Here is a 19,152-nt window from a genome sequence, read left to right on the forward strand (position 1 = left end):
CCCATAATCCCCATACAGATCAATAATTATACCCATATTCCTATCAGAAGTAGATGAAGTATGTTCCTGAGCATGTGTATTTGTGATATTTCACCCATAATCCCCATACAGAACAATAGATATACCCATATTCCTATCAGAAGTAGATGAAGTATGTTTCTGAGCATGTGTATTTGTGATATTTCACCCATAATCCCCATACAGATCAATAATTATACCCATATTCCTATCAGAAGTAGATGAAGTATGTTCCTGAGCATGTGTATTTGTGATATTTCACCCATAATCCCCATACAGATCAATAATTATACCCATATTCCTATCAGAAGTAGATGAAGTATGTTCCTGGGCATGTGTATCTGTGATATTTCACCCATAATCCCCATACAGATCAATAATTATACCCATATTCCTATCAGAAGTAGATGAAGTATGTTTCTGAGCATGTGTATCTGTGATATTTCACCCATAATCCCCATACAGATCAATAATTATACCCATATTCCTATCAGAAGTAGATGAAGTATGTTCCTGGGCATGTGTATTTGTGATATTTCACCCATAATCCCCATACAGAACAATAATTATACCCATATTCCTATCAGAAGTAGATGAAGTATGTTCCTGGGCATGTGTATTTGTGATATTTCACCCATAATCCCCATACAGATCAATAGATATACCCATATTCCTATCAGAAGTAGATGAAGTATGTTCCTGGGCATGTGTATCTGTGATATTTCACCCATAATCCCCATACAGAACAATAATTATACCCATATTCCTATCAGAAGTAGATGAAGTATGTTTCTGAGCATGTGTATCTGTGATATTTCACCCATAATCCCCATACAGATCAATAATTATACCCATATTCCTATCAGAAGTAGATGAAGTATGTTCCTGGGCATGTGTATTTGTGATATTTCACCCATAATCCCCATACAGAACAATAGATATACCCATATTCCTATGAGATGTTGATGAGATATATCACCAGGCGTGTGTAACCCGATATTCTACACATAATCCCATATAGTTACAATCTTTTTTCCCTGGTTCTATTATTAAACTTTAATCCAGCCCTGTGGATGTTCTGATTCATTTAAGTACCGTATTTCCATTGAATTCCCTTCTTGCTATATTACAAGAAGTCATTTCCTGGGCTGCATTTGTAAAATGTGCTGCCATCTAGTGGTGGAGTCTAGTATTGCAGCCCATCATCCCATCATCCCATAATCCCAATATGCAGTTTAGTCCGTCCCCTGCCACGCCTGCTCCTGGGGGTGTTCAGCATGGCGCTGCTCTTTACCAATGAACACGCCTAATAAAACTTGTCACAATCTCCCGATACCCACCATCATTTTTCCTCTTCCCTTTTTTTTTTTTTTTGAGAGGGGAGAGCTTTGTTAAGAGTTCTACTGTACAGAATACATCATATACTAATTTTTTATAAGTGTAAATTGGCTTTTTGTCTATTCAGGGGGAAGGTTATAACAAATGGTGAGAACAGGTGATTTTCATAAATATTTGGACAGTGACAGATTTGGTATTTTAGCTGTTTACCAAAACACATTCAAGATACAGTTATTTAATCAATATGGGCTCATGTGCAGACTCTGGTTTACTTTGAGGGAGTTCATATCCTATTTGGAGTAAGGGTTTGGGGATTACAGCTCTCTAATGTGTAGCTGTCCCTTTTTAAAGAGATCAGAAGTAATTGGACAATTTTCTCAAGCTGTATAATGAGTGGCATGAGCTTTTCCCTTGTTAATCCATCAATTAAAGGTAATCTGTCACCCCATTTTAGGCCTATAAGCTAAGGCCACTGCCATCAGGGGCTCATTTACAGCATTCTGTAATGCTGTAGATAAGCCCCCGATATAACCTGCAAGATAAGAAAAAGAGGTTATATTATACTCACCCAGGGGCTTTCCGGTCCGATGAGTGTCGCGGTCCGGGGCCTCCCATCTTCATATGATGACGTCCTCTTCTTTGCTTCCTATTGTGGCTCCTGCGCAGGCGCACTGATTTGCCCTTTTGAGAGCAGAGCAAATTCCTGCAGTGCGCAGGCCTTTCTGACCTTTCCTGGCACCTGCGCACTGCAGTACTTTGCCCTCAGCAGGGCAAATCAGTGCGCCTGCACAGGAGCCACAATAGGAAGCAAGGAAGAGGATGTCATCGCATGAAGATGGGAGGCGCCAGACCGTGACACCCATCAGACCGCCCCTGGGTGAGTATAATATAACTTGTTTTTCTTATCTTTCAGGTTACATCGGGGGCTAATCTACAGCATTACAGAATGCTGTAGATAAGCCCCTGATGGCGGTGGCCGAAGCTTATAGGCCTAAAATGGGGTGACAGATTCCCTTTAAACAGGTACAAGGTCTGGAGCTGATTCTAGATGTTGCATTTGGAAGCTGCTGCTGTGAACCCACAATATGCGGTCAATGGAAGAGAAACAAACTATCTTTAGGTGAGAAAAAAATTCCATCAGATAGCAGAAATTTTAGGAGTGGCCAATTGAACAGTTTGATACATTATGCAAAAAGAATAAAAAGCACACTGGTGAGCTTGAGAACTCAAAAAGGCCTGGACATCCACGGAAGACAAGTGGAGGATGATCGCAGAATCTTTTCCATGATGAAACAAATCCCCTTCACAAATTCCAGCCAAGTAAAGACCAGTCTTCCAGAAGCTGGTGTTTCAAGTCTACCATGCAAAGAAATCTTCATAAGCGCAAATACAGCAGGCTCACCACAAGGTGCAAACCATTAAAGGGAACCTGTCACCCCGTTTTTTGAGATTGAGATATAAATACTGTTAAATAGGGCCTGTGCTGTGCGTTACTATAGTGTATGTAGTGTACCCTGATTCCCCATGTATGCCGAGAAATACATTACCAAAGTCGGCGTTTTCGCCTGTCAATCAGGCTGGTCTGGTCAGGTGGGCGTGTTCACAGCGTTCTTTTCTTCCCCAGGTTTCCGTTGGTGGTGTAGTGGTGTGCGCATGTCCAAGGTCCGGATTCCCTGTGCCCACGTGAAGACACAGCGCGCGATCTGCGCTGTCATTCCTTTCATCGGTGCGGGCGGTCATCTTCCTGGGGCCGCGCGTGCGCAGATGTAGTGCTCTGCTGCACGGGGCTTCAGGAAAATGGCCGCAGGATGCCGCGCGTGCGCAGAAGAGATCGCGGCGGCCATTTTCCCAAAGCCGAGTTTGCATCTCGGCTTTGGGAAAATGGCCGCCGCGATCTCTTCTGCGCACGCGCGGCATCCCGCGGCCATTTTCCTGAAGCCCCGTGCAGCAGAGCACTACATCTGCGCACGCGCGGCCCCAGGAAGATGACCGCCCGCACCGATGAAAGGAATGACAGCGCAGATCGCGCGCTGTGTCTTCACGTGGGCACAGGGAATCCGGACCTTGGACATGCGCACACCACTACGCCACCAACGGAAACCTGGGGAAGAAAAGAACGCTGTGAACACGCCCACCTGACCAGACCAGCCTGATTGACAGGCGAAAACGCCGACTTTGGTAATGTATTTCTCAGCATACATGGGGAATCAGGGTACACTACATACACCATAGTAACGCACAGCACAGGCCCTATTTAACAGTATTTATATCTCAATCTCAAAAAACGGGGTGACAGGTTCCCTTTAACCTTAAAAATAGAAAAGCCAGGTTAGACTTTGCCAAAAAAACATCTAAAGAAGCCAGCCCAGTTTTGGAAAAGCATTCTTTGAACAGATGAAACTAAAATCAACCTGTACCAGAATGATGGGGAGGAGAAAGTATGGAGAAGGCGCGGAACTGCTCATGATCCAAAGCATACCACATTTATCTATAGAACATGGTGGAGGCAGTGTGACAGGCATGCATAGCTTCCAATGGCACCCAGTCACTGTTTATTGATCTAACTGAATGCTGAAGTGTACAGGGCTATACTTTCTGGTCAGATTCAACCAAATGCAGCAAAGTTTTATATGGCACTTCACAGTACAGATGACAATGACCCAAAACATACTGTGACATCAGATCTCAACCCCATCGAACATGCAATTCACATGCAAAAAGGGATTGTCTGGTCCAAATCAATAAGTCTGCAGTCACTCTGACTGCAAACTAATGAATCCCCAAGTGCAATAACTGTACGCTGCGGGGATTCGCTTGTTTCTGAGCTGGGACAGGGGATATGCATGTGTGCTGATCAGCTAATCGTCTGCAAAGCCTTTCAGCCATTACAGGGACATTTGCCTAATGTAATGTGACATGTCGGCAGAATTTTGCTTAGTAAACTACAAACACTGTCTTGTTGGCGCTGTTACACTGATTTAAAATATGTGGGGTGAAGAATTGTCTTGTGTATTCGGTGTTAGGTTACGTTCACATTAGCGTTTTGCATGGTTGCGTCGGGCGCAGCAGCGGCGACGCATGCGTCATGCGCCCCTATATTTAACATGGGGGGGGGGGGGGCGCATGGACATGCGTTGTGCTGCGTTTTGCGACGCATGCGTTTTTTTTGCCGCAAGCGTTGGGCGCAGAAAACGCAGCAAGTTGCATTTTTTTTGCGTCCAAATTTCGGCAAAAAAGGACGCATGCGTTGCAAAACGCTGCGTTTTAGCGTGCGTTTTGTAGCGTTTTTGTTTGCGTTGTGTCTCCGACGCAACATCGCACGACGCAAATGTGAACGTAGCCTTAGACGTTTCCCGTTAATGAGATGCCTGTGCTCTGGGACGGGACTGTAGGCAGTCTTGTCTTCCTACTCTAGGCCAGAGAAACCAAGACGCCCACGCAAAGCCCAAACAGTCAGTCTCTCTGATAAGGAACATGTTTGTTCTAAAGGTACCGTCGCATTTAGCGACGCTGCAGCGATATAGACAACGATGCCGATCGCTGCAGCGTCGCTGTTTAGGTTGTTGTGTGGTCGCTGGAGAGATGTCACACAGACAGCTCTCCAGCGACCAACGATGCCGAAGTCCCCGGGTAACCAGGGTAAACATCGGGTTACTAAGCGCAGGGCTGCGCTTAGTAACCCGATGTTTACCCTGGTTACCATTGTAAAAGTAAAAAAACAAACGGTACATACTTACATTCCGGTGTCTGTCATGTCCCCCGGCGTCAGCTTCCCGCACTGACTGTGTCAGCGCCGGCCGGCCGTAAAGCAGAGCACAGCAGTGACCCCTTAAAGACAAAACTTGAGGCAGAAAGACCTACAAACAAGCAGTCACTGAAGTCGGCTGCAGTGAAGGCCTGGCAAAGCATCACAAAGGAGGAAACCCAGTATTTGGTGATGTCCATGGCTTCCAGACTGCAGGGAGACCTTGCCCGCAAAAGATTCTCTAATAACATTTTATTTATGGTAAAGTTAATTTGTCCAATTACTTTTGAGCCCCTGAAATGAAAAGACTTTGTAGAAAAATGGTTGTAGTTCCTAAACATTTCACAGGATATTTTTGTTCAACCCCTTTAATTAAACCTGAAAGTCTACACTGCAATTGCATCTCCGTTGTCTATTTTTAAATTTAAAAAAAAATGGCCTGCAGAGCCCAAATCACGAAGATTGTCACTGTTCAAAATTTTCTGCGTCCTAACTGTAGCTATATTTAAATGCTTTGTGGTGGTGGTTTTGGTTTGAAAGTTGTTTGCAAGGATTTGATGGATGTCTCCACCAAGATAATCCTTATTACTGGATTGTCTTGGTGGAATAATACCCCATTCAAAGTTTTGTTCTGTATCCTATCCTGTGTCAGAGAGTTACCGGAATTTAAAATGGATGTCATCTATATGATAGATACGTCTAAAACACAAACCATGATTGCACGCGCATTTGTAGGCAAAAAGGGAGGCCAATGGACAACGGGCCATCAAATCAGCACTATGGATATGCTAAGCTCTCTCCAGTGACAAAGGTCTCATTCACACCTTAATTAAACGCATACGTGAAAAAATGGTTGTAGTATCTGTGGTTTGGATCAGTGTACTGTCTGTTTTTTGCCATCAGTGTGTCATCAGTGTTTTCACATATTGATAGATAAATGACAAAGCTTCTCCTTTACTCTGCAATGTTAAGTATGGACAGCACGCATGACATACTGATGCCATCTGCAAGTTGTATGTGGGTTTTTTGTTTAGTTTTTTTTGTTTTTTATGGACCCATAGACTTTGTATTGGCCCTTTTCATCTGTGATACTGGAGGGGGGGGGGGAAGCTCCATGAACTTTGCATGGGCCCACAATCCCTGGAAAAGATAGACATGTGAATACCACTGTAGATTATATGGTGCGAGTTCTAGCCATGAAAAAAAATTAATACAACTTGTATGTGCAGCACAAACATCTGAATGAGGCCTTAGAAATAGACGAGCAAGCATGCTTGTCTGTTTCTGTGAAATCTTTGAGAGATAATTTCTTCACTTTCAGTCCTTCCTACACATTGACCAGTCAGTAATTATACATGTTTGCATACCCAGGTGTACATAAAGTCCTAGAACACACATTATACCTTTTATGGCATTTTATTGCATTTGTATTCTCTAATTGTCTCTAAATATGTATGTAATATTGTGTGTAAGTGTTAAAATCCCATCTGCCCCAGTTTCAAGCTGCCCACTGCGCCCCACAGGGGTTTCTAAGTGAACCAGGAGATGCTTTCTCAATTTGTGGAGCCACGTTCTGAGTTTCGTAGACAGGGAAAGCAGCTAATGCTCCATATGGTAGAAATTTGTGTGATCCTAGTGAAGTTGGATGGCAATCATGTGCAGTAAACTGGGGTTGTTTGCAGTAGGCGAGTATTTAGTTCACTTACACTACTTTACATTCACATTTAGAAAATATTAGGGGACACTATTGTATGACAGCTTGTTTACCAATCTGTTTTCTTTCAGTAACGGACAAGTTTACAGAGAGCATGTATGTCCTCGCCAATGAGCCTTCTGTGGCTTTATATCGGCTTCAAGAACATGTCCGCAGGTCTCTTCCAGAGTTGGCTCAGCACAAGGTGGGTAAGCTTCTCCAGTAGAATAAAACAGTGTCTGTCAATGTGCCTCTGGACGGGCGTTATACAACATTAGCAGAATTCCAGTTAAAGGGAACCTGACAGCTGATATGTGCTGCCCAATCCACCAGCAGCATGTATGATGCACTGGCTACACAATCTCAGCCAGGTATGTTTCAGCCTGAAACACTGCAGCATTTCAGAGGAAGACCTAATATCAAAGCCATCGGGGCTCTAGCCATGCTGGAGACTAGCTGGACAGGCTTCCCCACAAGCGCTGCCCTGGAGGCCACAGGTCTCTAGCTTTACACTTGAGGAGAGACCTGTCAATCCAGGCCAGCGGACAGGGAGACGTCACCAGGGACCTGCATGTTTAACTAGTCTCCAGCACGAGTTGGTCACCGGTGACTTCTATAGTTTACTGGCTGAGATTATACAGCTAGCGTCTAATACTGCCTGATCCAGGGCAATATGTGTGTATTAGCTGCAAGATTCACTTTAAACCTATAGTGACTGAGCCATATTTTTTAAATCTGACGTGGCAATAACTGTGGAATGCTTCAACATATCCCATTGATTTTGAGGTTTGTTTTGGTTTTTTTCATGACTTTTTGTGCTTTATCAATGGTAAATTTAGGTCAACATGCTTTCCATTAATTTATAAAAATGTCAAATTTTACAAAACTCACACGAGCAATTTTTAAACTTTGATTTATTCTTTTAATCCAGAGAGGCATACCACACAAGCATTGCCATATATACTCAAGTATAAGCAGAGACCCCTAATTTTGACACAAAAAAAACTGGGAAAACTCATTGACTCAAGTATAAGCCTAGGGTGGGAAATGCAGCCGCTACTAGTAAATTTCAAAAATTAAAAATAGATACCAATAAAAGTAAAATTAATTGAGACATCGGTAGCTCAAGTGTTTTTGAATATCCATATTGAATCAGGAGCCCCATATAATGCTGCACAAAGGTTAATAATGGCCCCATAAGATGCTCCATAGAATAATATGCTCCATATGCTGCTGCGATTTAAAAAATGAAAAAAAATACATACATACACTCCTTTCGTCACTGGGGGCAAGGTGTCCTGAATGGGTGTGGACACCGGCGTGCTATGGGTCCAGGTGCAGGAGTCAATGCTGGCTCAGGCCCCCGGCTCTTGAAATATTCACCTGTCCCCGTTCCACCGCTGCGTATCTTCCGGATCCTCTTGCTGTGACTGCTCAAGCAGAGGGCGCGCACTAACCACGTCATCGCAACCTCTGACCTGAATGTCACAGCCAAAGGATGTGGAAGACACAGCGCGGTGGTGGAATGGGGACAAGTGAACATCGCATGGCTCACCCTCCCAACCACCCCAAACCATCCCCCCCTCCCGGCGCGGTCTCTGCACGTTCCTGCTTCTCAGATGGTCATCGGCAGCTCTTCCTATGTTCCGCAGTCACGTGGTACCGCTCATTAAAGTACCGTATAAGCCAACCCCCCTAATTCTGCAACAAAAAAACTGAAAACTTATTGACTCAAGTATAAGCCTAGGGTGGAAAATGCAGCAGCTACCGGTAAATGTCAAAAATAAAAATAGATACCAATAAAAGTAAAATTGAGACATCAGTATATTAAGTGTTTATGAATATCCATATTGAATCAGGAGCCCCATATAATGCTCCATACAAAATAGGCCCCATATAATGCTCCATGCAGTGCTTTATGGCCCCATAAGATGCTCCATGCAGTTCTTTATGGCCCCATGTAATGCTCCTTATAATGCTCCATGCAGTTATGGCCCCATATAATGCTCCATGCAGTTCTTTATGGAGCATCTATGGGGCCATATAGCCACATCTAATGCTGCTGCACTAAAAAAAAAAAATGACATACACTCCTCTCGTTGCTGCTCCTCAGCATCCCGTCTCTCTGCACTGACTGTTCAGGCAGAGGGCGGCACGCACACTAATACATCATCGCGCCCTCTGACCTGAACAGTCAGTGCGGAAAAGACGTGGCGGTGGAACGCGGAAAGGTGAATGACATACTCACCTGCTCCCAGCGCTCCGGATGCGGTCCCCGCATGTCCCACGTTTCCGGGAGCGGCAGCTTCTTCCTGTAGTGAGCGGTCACGTGGCACCGCTCATTACAGTAATGAATATGCGGCTCCACCCCTATGGGAGTAGTCAATATTCATAACTTTAATGAACGGTACCAGTGACCACTGAACAGGGGAAGAAGCTGCCGTGCCCGAAGACCGTGGGTCATGCGGGGACCGCGTCTGGAGCGCTGGGAGCAGGTAAGTATTTGACAGGCGCCGACGCCCATACCCATATGGGTACCCATACGCATATTAAAAGATTTAACAATGTAGTAGTAAAGAGAGCCCCACACTCTTAACCACCTAGATGCTGCAGTCATTATTGACAGCAGCATTAAGGGGTTAAATGGCTATAGTCAGTACCAACACGGATCTTGGCTGATGCAGCAAGTTGTCAGCTATAGTGTGCAGCCGACAGCTGCTGGATTGTATCCCGTCAGGGGTTGCTAGTCTTTTATATTGCAGGTCAGTAAAAAGACATATATTGGTGTTCACTAAGGGGTTAAAGGTTCCAAAAATTATATTTGCGCAACTACCTGTTAGGTAATTTTTCACAGATCAGAATGATATAGTAGCTTCTGGAAAACTGCCATAAGATTTTTTTTTTATGCAATCAGACACGTAATCCCTCTTTAAGGGACTGTAATACACTGTGTATGAAATGCCACTGAACTGATCAATTCTCTGCTGAATGCCTATAATGGGAACGTATACAAAAAATTGGATATAAAGTGAAGAAAAAAAAAACAGAATGGCACTAAGAAAAACATTTATACTCACTGGAGGAGAAGGTAATTTCTGAGTCGGCGTCACCTTGCCCGGTGAATCCACTGTATTGGGTGTGCTTGCTTGGAGACACATGTGCAAAGACACAAAAAAAAAAAAGAGGAAAAAAAAGTCGCACCGCTCCAACTTTCCATATAGTCAAACCTTTGTCCTTTATAGTCATTTAGTATGTACTAAATATTCTTGATGTTGTAGGCAGATATGCAGAATTGGGAAGAGCAAAGTCAAGGATCTATCTATACTGTGGAATACGCATGCAGGTATGTTTTGCAGCTTTTTAATTTATTTTTTTTTTTTTTAATTTATATATTACTGGAGTTGTTTCAAGTTCTTAACCCCTTCATGACCCAGCCTATTTTAACCTTAATGAGGTAATAACTCAGGAACGCTTCAAAGGATCCTAGCAGGTCTGAGATTGTTTTTTTTTTTTTTTTTTTCGTGACATATTGGGCTTCATGTTAGTGGTAAATTTAGGTCAATAAATTCTGCGTTTATCTACTATATAAAGCTGTGTGTGTGTGTGTATGTCCGGGATTGGCATCTGCACCGTCGCAGCTACAGCCACAAAATTTTGCACAGTCACACGTCTCGACCCCGAGAGCGTCATGGGCTACGTTGTGAGGCGAAATTTTAACCCCGCGCGTTCCAATTCACCAAACAATTTTGCCCCTATCTACATAATGGGGGAAAAAAGTGAAAGGAAAAGTGTTGGAGGCAAATTGACAGCTGCCAGATGTGAACAAGGGGGACTTAAAGAATGAGAGCGATAGCGCCAAAGAGTATATACCGATCAGTTGCTAAGGTGGGGCCCCGACATGAGATACTCACCACACATGGGGTTATGAACACACACACACAAAATGCGCCACACACTACCACGTGCTTGAACACATATACCACCCTCAGCACACATTTCACCACACATACACCAACCTCGCCACAAAAAAATCGAAAGACAAAAGTCACCGCTCAAAACTCACCACGCGCAAAACTCGCCACATGCAAAACTCGCCACAAGTGCAAAACTCACCTCATGGAAAACTCGCCACACGCAAAACTTGCACACGCGGAAAAATTGCCACATGCACAAAATTTGCAACACATGCAAAACTTGCACATACTCAAAAGGTACCAGACATAAAACTCACCACGTGCAAAACTCGCCATGCGCAAAACTTGCTGCACACAACTTGCTACACTAACCTGTCACATGCAACTCGACACACAAAGTTGCTACACGCATGTTGCCACACAACTCAACACACACAACTTGACAGACGAAACTCGCCCTAAAACACACACAAGTCTGGTATTAGCCTTCAAAAATAAAAATCTGATTAATAAGCAGACAAACTACAAGAGCAACAAATGTACCATATAGGAAATACAGCAGCTGTCAGTCACATGACCTGTCTATTATGTGTATGTGTGAGCTAATATATACTGCCAGGGGGAGGGCTTCCTGTTGGCTGGGGATTTATCAGGCTGCCAATTTATCTTACAAATACTGAGGTAAAAATACTGAGCAAATAACGTGTTAACGAGGTCTAATACAGGAGATCACACAGGTATATACTATATACAGGGGAGATGACACACAGGTATATACTATATAGAGGAGGAGATGACATACAGGTACATACTATATACAGGAGGAGATGACATACAGGTATATACTATATACAGGAGCAGATTACCTACAGGTATATACTATATACAGGAGGAGATGACATACAGGTATATGCTATATATAGAAGATGACATACAGGTATATACTATATACAGGAGGAGATGACGCACAGATATATATACTATATACAGGAGGAGATGACACACAGGTATCTACTATATACAGGAGGAGATGACATACAGGTATATACTATATATAGAAGGAGATGACATACAGGTATATACTATATATAGGAAGAGGGGACATACAGGTATATACTATATATAGAAGGAGATGACATACAGGTATATACTATATATAGGAAGAGAGGACATACAGGTATATACTATATATAGGAGGAGATGACATACAGGTGTTTACTATATATAGGAGGAGATGACACACAGCAGGTATATACTATATACAGGGGAGATGACACACAGCAGGTATATACTATATACAGGGGAGATGACACACAGCAGGTATATACTATATACAGGGGAGATGACACAGCAGGTATATACTATATACAGGAGATGACATACAGGTGTATACTATATATAAGGGAGATGACAAACATGTATATACTGAGGTGAAAGTGAGGTGAAAATGAAAAGGTGTGAGTGCAAAATGAGAGGAGTGAGGGAAAATGGTGTAGTGATCGGAAAATGACAGATGTGAGGTCGAAATGACAAGTGTTAGGCGGGAATGAGTAATGAGGGAGAAAATGAGAGGTGTGAGGGAGAAAATGAGAGATGTGAGGGGGAAAATTAAAGATGTGATTGGGAAAATGAGAGGAGTGATGGGAAAATAAGAGAAGTGACGTGCTATAACTAACCACAGATATTTACTATGCCCAGGCAACGCCGGGCTCTTCAGCTAGTTTGATAAAAACTGAAATTTGGCGAAAATTTTGAAATTTGTATTCTGTTAAACCAGAGTTATGTGACACAAAATAGTTAATAAATAACATTTTCCCTTTCGCCACGACAGCACCCCACTGGAGAGAGGGATCCGCCCCGCAGGAACAGGAAACCTACCGAGAAATAAAAGGGGGCGGTCCGCCTTTCCTCCTCAGTTTAGGTTTCCTGTTCCTGCGGGAACATCCAGGAACGACAGGACTGCACGTACCTGGGCTAGCATGCCGCCTGCGCGGTGTCCTTGAGAACGGCAGGGGCTGCAGCTCCGAAGCAGCGTCGGGGGAGTTCCGTTAGACGGCTCCCTCCTCGTCTGGTGGAGCGGGCAGACGGCCGGGTCCGGGGAGGGCCGCCCGGCGTCTTCCCCTGCGTGCGGTACGGCCAGGAGCCGTGTAAGGTGAACTCCATTGCGGTCCGGCGCTAAATCCCGGACCGTGCATGCGCCGACCGCCGCAATATTGGCTACCCCGGAACTGAAGGAGTCACTTCCGGGGCGCCTAGGCCGGATCTGGGGCGGGGGAGCCAGCGACGATCCGCGCATGCGCATTGCGCAGCGGAAAAAAAAAGGGCGCACTATTTAAAACGCCAAGAAGCAATAATGCGGCGAGGCAGAGATGTCGTCCCCAGGTGCCATGGACCCCACAGCTGGAGATCCAGTGCCCCCCGCCAAAGATCACAAAGGATCCTCGGAGACCGCTCGTAAGGGTGACGGTTCCAGAACAGGATCTCGGCCTTCTGATCCGGTACTATTCGCTTCACTGGGTGAGTGTTTAAAAACTCTGCCTATTAAGCTGACGCTGTCTCCCTATTTCTCTCTCTCTTTTCTCTCTTTCTCGCTACTTATTACGCCCAGTCTAAAAAACGACAAAAGTCCAAGCATAAGGAATGTGCCTTGTGTAGCCAGCCCCTTCCGGACTCATACCCCAAAAAACTGTGCAAAGACTGTTTTAAGGAAACAACTCAGGGAGCGACCGTGTCCGTTACAGGCCATTATTAGGGAGGAGTTAAAAAATATGGCCCAGGAAAAACCGCGTAAAGCTAAGTCCAAAACACCAACACTTATGTCAGACTCCAAAAGTGACCAGATGGTACTGTCAGAAGCCTCCCCATCATCATCATCATCAATCGAGGGTCGTTCATGTTTCCCCTTAGACTGTGTGGACAACTTGGTAAAGTCAATCCATGGGGTGTGAGGAGGTAAAGGGTGCGCAAACGTCGCAGGAAATTATGTTTGCGGGTTTGGCAGAGAGAAAGAGGAGATGTTTTCCGGTTATACCAGCGGTGAAAGCATTAATTAAGAGGGTGGGAGAAGCAGGATCAAAGAAGCTTTTTGCCCTCCGCGTCTAAACGTAAATATCCGTTTAGTGATGAGGAGCTTCTTACATGGACCAAAGTCCCTAAGGTCGATGCAGCCGTAGCTTCTACCTCCAAGCAATCCACTCTGCCTGTGGAGGATGCGGGACTTCTGGTCGATCCATTGGATCGTAAAGCTGAATCATCCCTTAAATGATCTTGGGAAGCGGCTACAGGAATCTTTAAACCTGCAGTAGCCAGCACCTGCGCTGCCCGGTCAATGATCATTTGGATTGATCACTTGGACCAGCAGATCGAAAATAAAATTTCTAGAGAGAAACTACGAGCAGCCATCCCCTTAATATGAGGAGCAGCAGCTTTTATGGCGGACGCATCTCTTCGGTTAGCAGCGAGATCTGCAGGCCTTGTGAACAATGCGAGACGCGCACTTTGGATGAAAAGTTGGAAAGGGGACGCGCAGTCTAAATCTAAGATATGCGCAATCCCATGTGAGGGTGAGTACCTCTTTGGTAAAACCTTAGATGAGATACTCAAAAAGGCAAAGGACAGGAAGAAAGCTTTTCCTGATTCCTCTATTCCCTTTTACAGGAGAGCCTTTAAGAGGAGACTGTTTGGTAAAAGGAGGCAAACGGATAGGTCTACAACATGGACTGCTAAAGAGGACAGGCAAAGAGGTACCATGTTTAGAAGACCCAACCCCCCCAAAAGACAATAAATTCTGAGGATATACCAGTAGGGGGCAGACTGAAGTTTTTCGCCACCCAATGGGAAAAAGTAACATCTAGCTCGTGGGTTTTAAACATCATCCGAGATGAAATTAAATTACAATTCTCTCGTGTTCCCCACGAGTCATATATTATAACATCCCTCAGCTCGCCTGCACAACAACAGGCTCTAGAGCTGGAAATTCAAACCCTATTATCAAAGCGGGTTTTAGTCCAAGTCCCCGAGGGTCAGGAAGGCAGAGGATTCTACTCTCCCTTATTCCTGATTTCTAAACCCGACAGTTCTTTCAGAACCATCATAAACCTTAAACTCAATTCATTTGTTGAAAACCATACATTTAAGATGGAATCCATTAGATCCACTATAAAACTCCTCTTTCCAAACTGTATGATGGGGGGCATTGATTTGAAAGATGCTTATCTCCCTATCCATGACAGATTCCAAAGGTACCTCAGAGTAGCAGTGACAATCAACGTCGAGATTCATCATTTCCAGTATACAGCCATGCCCTTCGGCCTTTCAACAGCACCGAGGATCTTTACCAAGATAATGCTAGAGGTGATGGCCTACCTTCGCCAAAAAGAAACCTTAATTGTTCCCTATCTGGATGACTTTTTGGTCATTGGAAATTCAGTTACTCAATGTGATGATCGTTTGGCTCATGCAATTTCCTCTCTACAGGATCTAGGCTGGATAATCAATACCAACAAATCCAGACTCACTCCGCTTTCCTGTCAGGCGTTCTTGGGGTTCCATCTAGACTCCGTATCTCCAAGTGTCTCCTGCCTCAGGTAAAAATACTACTGATCAAACACAAAGTCCTAGCGGCAATAAACAATCCACGTATATCCCTAAGACAAGCTATGTCCTTACTAGGATCCCTTATCTCTTGTATACCTGCGGTAAAATGGGCTCAACATCATACCCGTACACTGCAACACCAGATTTTACAAGAAGATAGACGGTTATCTGGTCACCTAAATGTAAAAATAACCTTATCTCAGGAAGTTTTAACTTCCTTAACGTGGTGGCTGAATTCAGACCATTTGAGTGGTGTTCCATGGATAATAACGCCATCTCATACCATAACCACGGACGCCAGTCCTCATGGATGGGGCGCTCATATGGGGAATGATTTTTGCCAAGGGTTATGGAACATGGAGGAAAGCTGCTACTCCTCTAATGGTAAAGAATTAAATGCAGTAAAATACGCCTTATGTCCATTTTCTCCCACAGCTACGAGGGAAAGACGTCAGAATCCTTTCCGACAACACCACCACAGTGGCGTATCTAAACAGGCAAGGAGGTACGCGATCAGAGACTGATGTCTTCTGCTACAGAAATCCTGAATCTAGCAGAAAGTCACCTAACATTACTGCACTGCACATAAGAGGGGAAAACAACCAGCAGGCAGACTTCTTAAGTCGACACACCTTGAAACAAGGAGAGTGGTGCCTAAACCAACAGATTTTTCAAGACCTAGTATCCCTATGGGGTCGGCCTCAAGTAGATCTCTGTTGTGGATTCTGTTTTTGGGCTCCCTCTGGTGGTTACAGATGGTACTGAGTGACTTGTGTTTTCTGCGGTCTCTGGTGTCCACCTGTTCTATCAGGATATGGGAGTTTCCTATTTAACCTGGCTTTCTTGTCATTTCCTCGCCGGCTATCAATGTAATCAGTGTGTCTTGTTACCTCTGCTTCCTGCTTCTGTAATCTTCAGGACAAGCTAAGTTTTTGATTTTCCTGTTCCACGTTTTGCTTAATTATTGTCTTAGTCCAGCTTGCAGATATGTGATTCCTTTTTGCTGGTTGCTCTAGTGGGCTGAAATTACTCCTCATGTTCCATGAGTTGGCACATGAGTTCAAGTAATTTCAGGATGGTTTTTTGTAGGGTTTTTCGCTGACCGCGCAGTTCACTTTTGTATCCTCTGCTATCTAGCTTTAGCGGGCCTCATTTTGCTGAATCTGTTTTCATAACTACGTATGTGCTTTCCTCTCATTTCACCGTCATTACATGTGGGGGGCTGCTATTTCTGTGGGGTGTTTCTCTGGAGGCAAGAGAGGTCTGTGTTTCTTCTAATAGGGGAAGTTAGTCCTTCGGCTGGCGCGAGACGTCTAGGAATCATCGTAGGCACGTTCCCCAGCTACAGCTAGTTGTGTGTTTAGGTTCAGGATCGCGGTCAGCTCAGTTTCCATCACCCTAGAGCTTGTTTTGTTTTTTGTGCTTGTCCTTTTGTGATCCCCTGCCATTGGGATCATGACAGATCTCTTCGCCACAAGAAAAAACAAAAAAGTCCGGAAATTTGCCTCCCTATCTCTAGCGGATCATCCGGACATTCTGGATGCTCTCCAAGCCCCTTGGCAGTTCAGTCTAGCATATGCTTTTCCGCCGATCATACTACTACCCAAGTCATTCGCAAAATCAGAACCGAAGGAGCGAGGGTGATACTAATAGCTCCATTCTGGCCGAAGAGGCCTTGGTTCTCGTGGCTGCAAACCATGTCGGTCTCAGATCCTTGGGTCCTCCCCTCAACACCCAATCTTCTCTTCCAGGGTCCGTTTTTCCACCCTCAAGTGGACAGTCTACATCTCATGGCCTGGAATTTGAGAGGCAGATGCTAAAATCAAGGGGGTTCTCGGAGGGATTGATAAACACACTCCTCCAGAGTAGAAAACCTTCCACTACAAAAATTTATACAAAAATATGGAAGAAATTCCTACAATTCCATACATCTTCAAACACGTCAGAAATTCCGATACAGTCTATCCTGGAATTCCTTCAAAAAGGGAGAGAACTAGGTTTAACTGCAAACACCTTAAAAGTCCATGTTTCAGCACTAGGAGCTCTCTATGGCCATAACATTGCGGGGGATAGATGGGTATCCCGATTTATTACAGCCTGCGAACGGATAAATCCAGTTAATATACCTAAAGTTCCTCCCTGGGATCTAAATTTAGTTTTACAAGCCCTAACAGATTCTCCATTTGAACCAATAGATTCAATACCAATCAAAATCCTATCGCTAAAAACGGCCCTCTTGGTAGCACTAACTTCAGCCAGGAGAATCAGTGACATCCAAGCACTCTCTATAGATCCACCTTTCCTGCTAACTTTTCAGGATAATTTGGTCCTAAAACCAGACCCTTCCTACCTTCCCAAAGTAGCTAAGAGATTCCATAGGTCTCAGGAAATAATCTTGCCCACTTTCTTCAGTAATCCTTCCACTCCTGAAGAACAAAAGTACCACACTCTAGATGTTAAAAGAGTAGTGTTAAAGTACATTGAAAGAACCTGTAGCTGGTGACAGTGTAGGGCTCTGTTTATTTCCTTCCAGGGTCACAAGAAGGGTCATGGAATAACAAAAAGCACGTTATCCCGGTGGATCAGAGAGTCTATCAGACTGGCCTATTCCGCGAGTAAAGAAAACCCTCCGGAAGGCATAACAGCGCACTCTACCAGAGCTATGGCATTCTCCTGGGCAGAAAGGGGAGAGGTCCCAATTGAGACTATATGTAAGGCGGCAACTTGGTCAAATCCCTCTACATTCTATAATCACTATAGGCTTGACCTATCGTCAACTTCTGACCTAGACTTTGGCAGGACTGTCCTCAGCACGGTGGTTCCCCCACCCCCCCCCCCCCTCCAGGTGATGGTCTCTGTAAGATCTCCAGTGGGGTGCTGTCGTGGCGAAAGGGGAAAAGCCGGATTACTCACCGGTAATACTCTTTTAGTGAGTCCACGACAGCACCCTCTTGTATCCCTCCCTATATTAATATAGTACTTACTATTGAGTAAAACTCTTTTAATCATACATGAGCAAATAAGTTTGAAAATGAAATAAATGATATTTGCCAAATACTGGCGGTCCTCCGGGTACTCTGAAATCAAAACTGAGGAGGAGAGGCGGACCGCCCCATTTTATTTCTCGGTAGGTTTCCTGTTCCTGCGGGGCGGATCCCTCTCTCCAGTGGGGTGCTGTCGTGGACTCACTAAAAGAGTATTACCGGTGAGTAATCCGGCTTTTCCCACATGTCTACTTTACATCAGCACAATTTTGGAAACAAAATTTTTTTTTTGGCTAGGAAGTTATAAGGGTTAAAATTTGACCAGCGATTTCTCATTTTTACAACGAAAATTACAAAACCATTTTTTTAGGGACCACCTCACATTTGAAGTCAGTTTGAGGGGTCTATATGGCTGAAAATACCCAAAAGTGACACCATTCTAAAAACTGCACCCCTCAAGGTGCTCAAAACCACATTCAAGAAGTTTATTAACCCTTCAGGTGCTTCACAGCAGCAGAAGCAACATGGAAGGAAAAAATGAACATTTAACTTTTTAGTAACAAAAATGATCTTTTGGCAACAATTTTTTTTATTTTCCCAATGGTAAAAGGAGAAACTGAACCACGAAAGTTGTTGTCCAATTTGTCCTGAGTACACTGATACCTCATATGTGGGGGTAAACCACTGTATGGGCGCAGGGCTTGGAAGGGAAGGAGCGCCATTTGACTTTTTGAAAAATTTGGCTCAACTCTTTAGCGGACACCATGTTGCGTTTGGAGAGCCCCTGTGTGCCTAAAAATTGGAGCTCCCCCACAAGTGACCCCCAAAGGAACTAATCTAGATGTGTGGTGAGCACTTTGAACC

General features: G+C 44.3%; 2 protein-coding genes across 3 annotated transcripts in view; both read left to right on the forward strand.

The window, feature by feature from the left end:
• The window catches only part of BORCS8 (BLOC-1 related complex subunit 8), a 41,080-nt gene that overhangs the window by 8,296 nt on the left and 13,632 nt on the right, over window positions 1-19,152 (forward strand). For both annotated transcript variants that reach the window (XM_069767708.1, XM_069767707.1), the window contains exons 2-3: window positions 6,887-6,999; window positions 10,073-10,137. In XM_069767708.1, coding sequence (XP_069623809.1) covers window positions 6,910-6,999; window positions 10,073-10,137 — 155 coding nt within the window. In that variant the 5' untranslated portion in view covers window positions 6,887-6,909. The remainder of the gene's footprint in view (window positions 1-6,886; window positions 7,000-10,072; window positions 10,138-19,152) is intronic.
• On the forward strand, window positions 10,877-18,117 carry LOC138657520 (uncharacterized). The gene is made up of 6 exons (XM_069745297.1): window positions 10,877-10,894; window positions 12,965-13,225; window positions 14,941-15,061; window positions 15,185-15,294; window positions 15,740-15,809; window positions 17,838-18,117. The coding sequence occupies exons 1-6, from the start codon at window positions 10,877-10,879 to the stop codon at window positions 17,921-17,923; spliced, it is 666 nt and encodes a 221-aa protein (XP_069601398.1). The 3' UTR covers window positions 17,924-18,117.

This window comes from Ranitomeya imitator, chromosome 1, assembly GCF_032444005.1.
Source record: "Ranitomeya imitator isolate aRanImi1 chromosome 1, aRanImi1.pri, whole genome shotgun sequence".
NCBI lineage: Eukaryota > Metazoa > Chordata > Amphibia > Anura > Dendrobatidae > Ranitomeya > Ranitomeya imitator.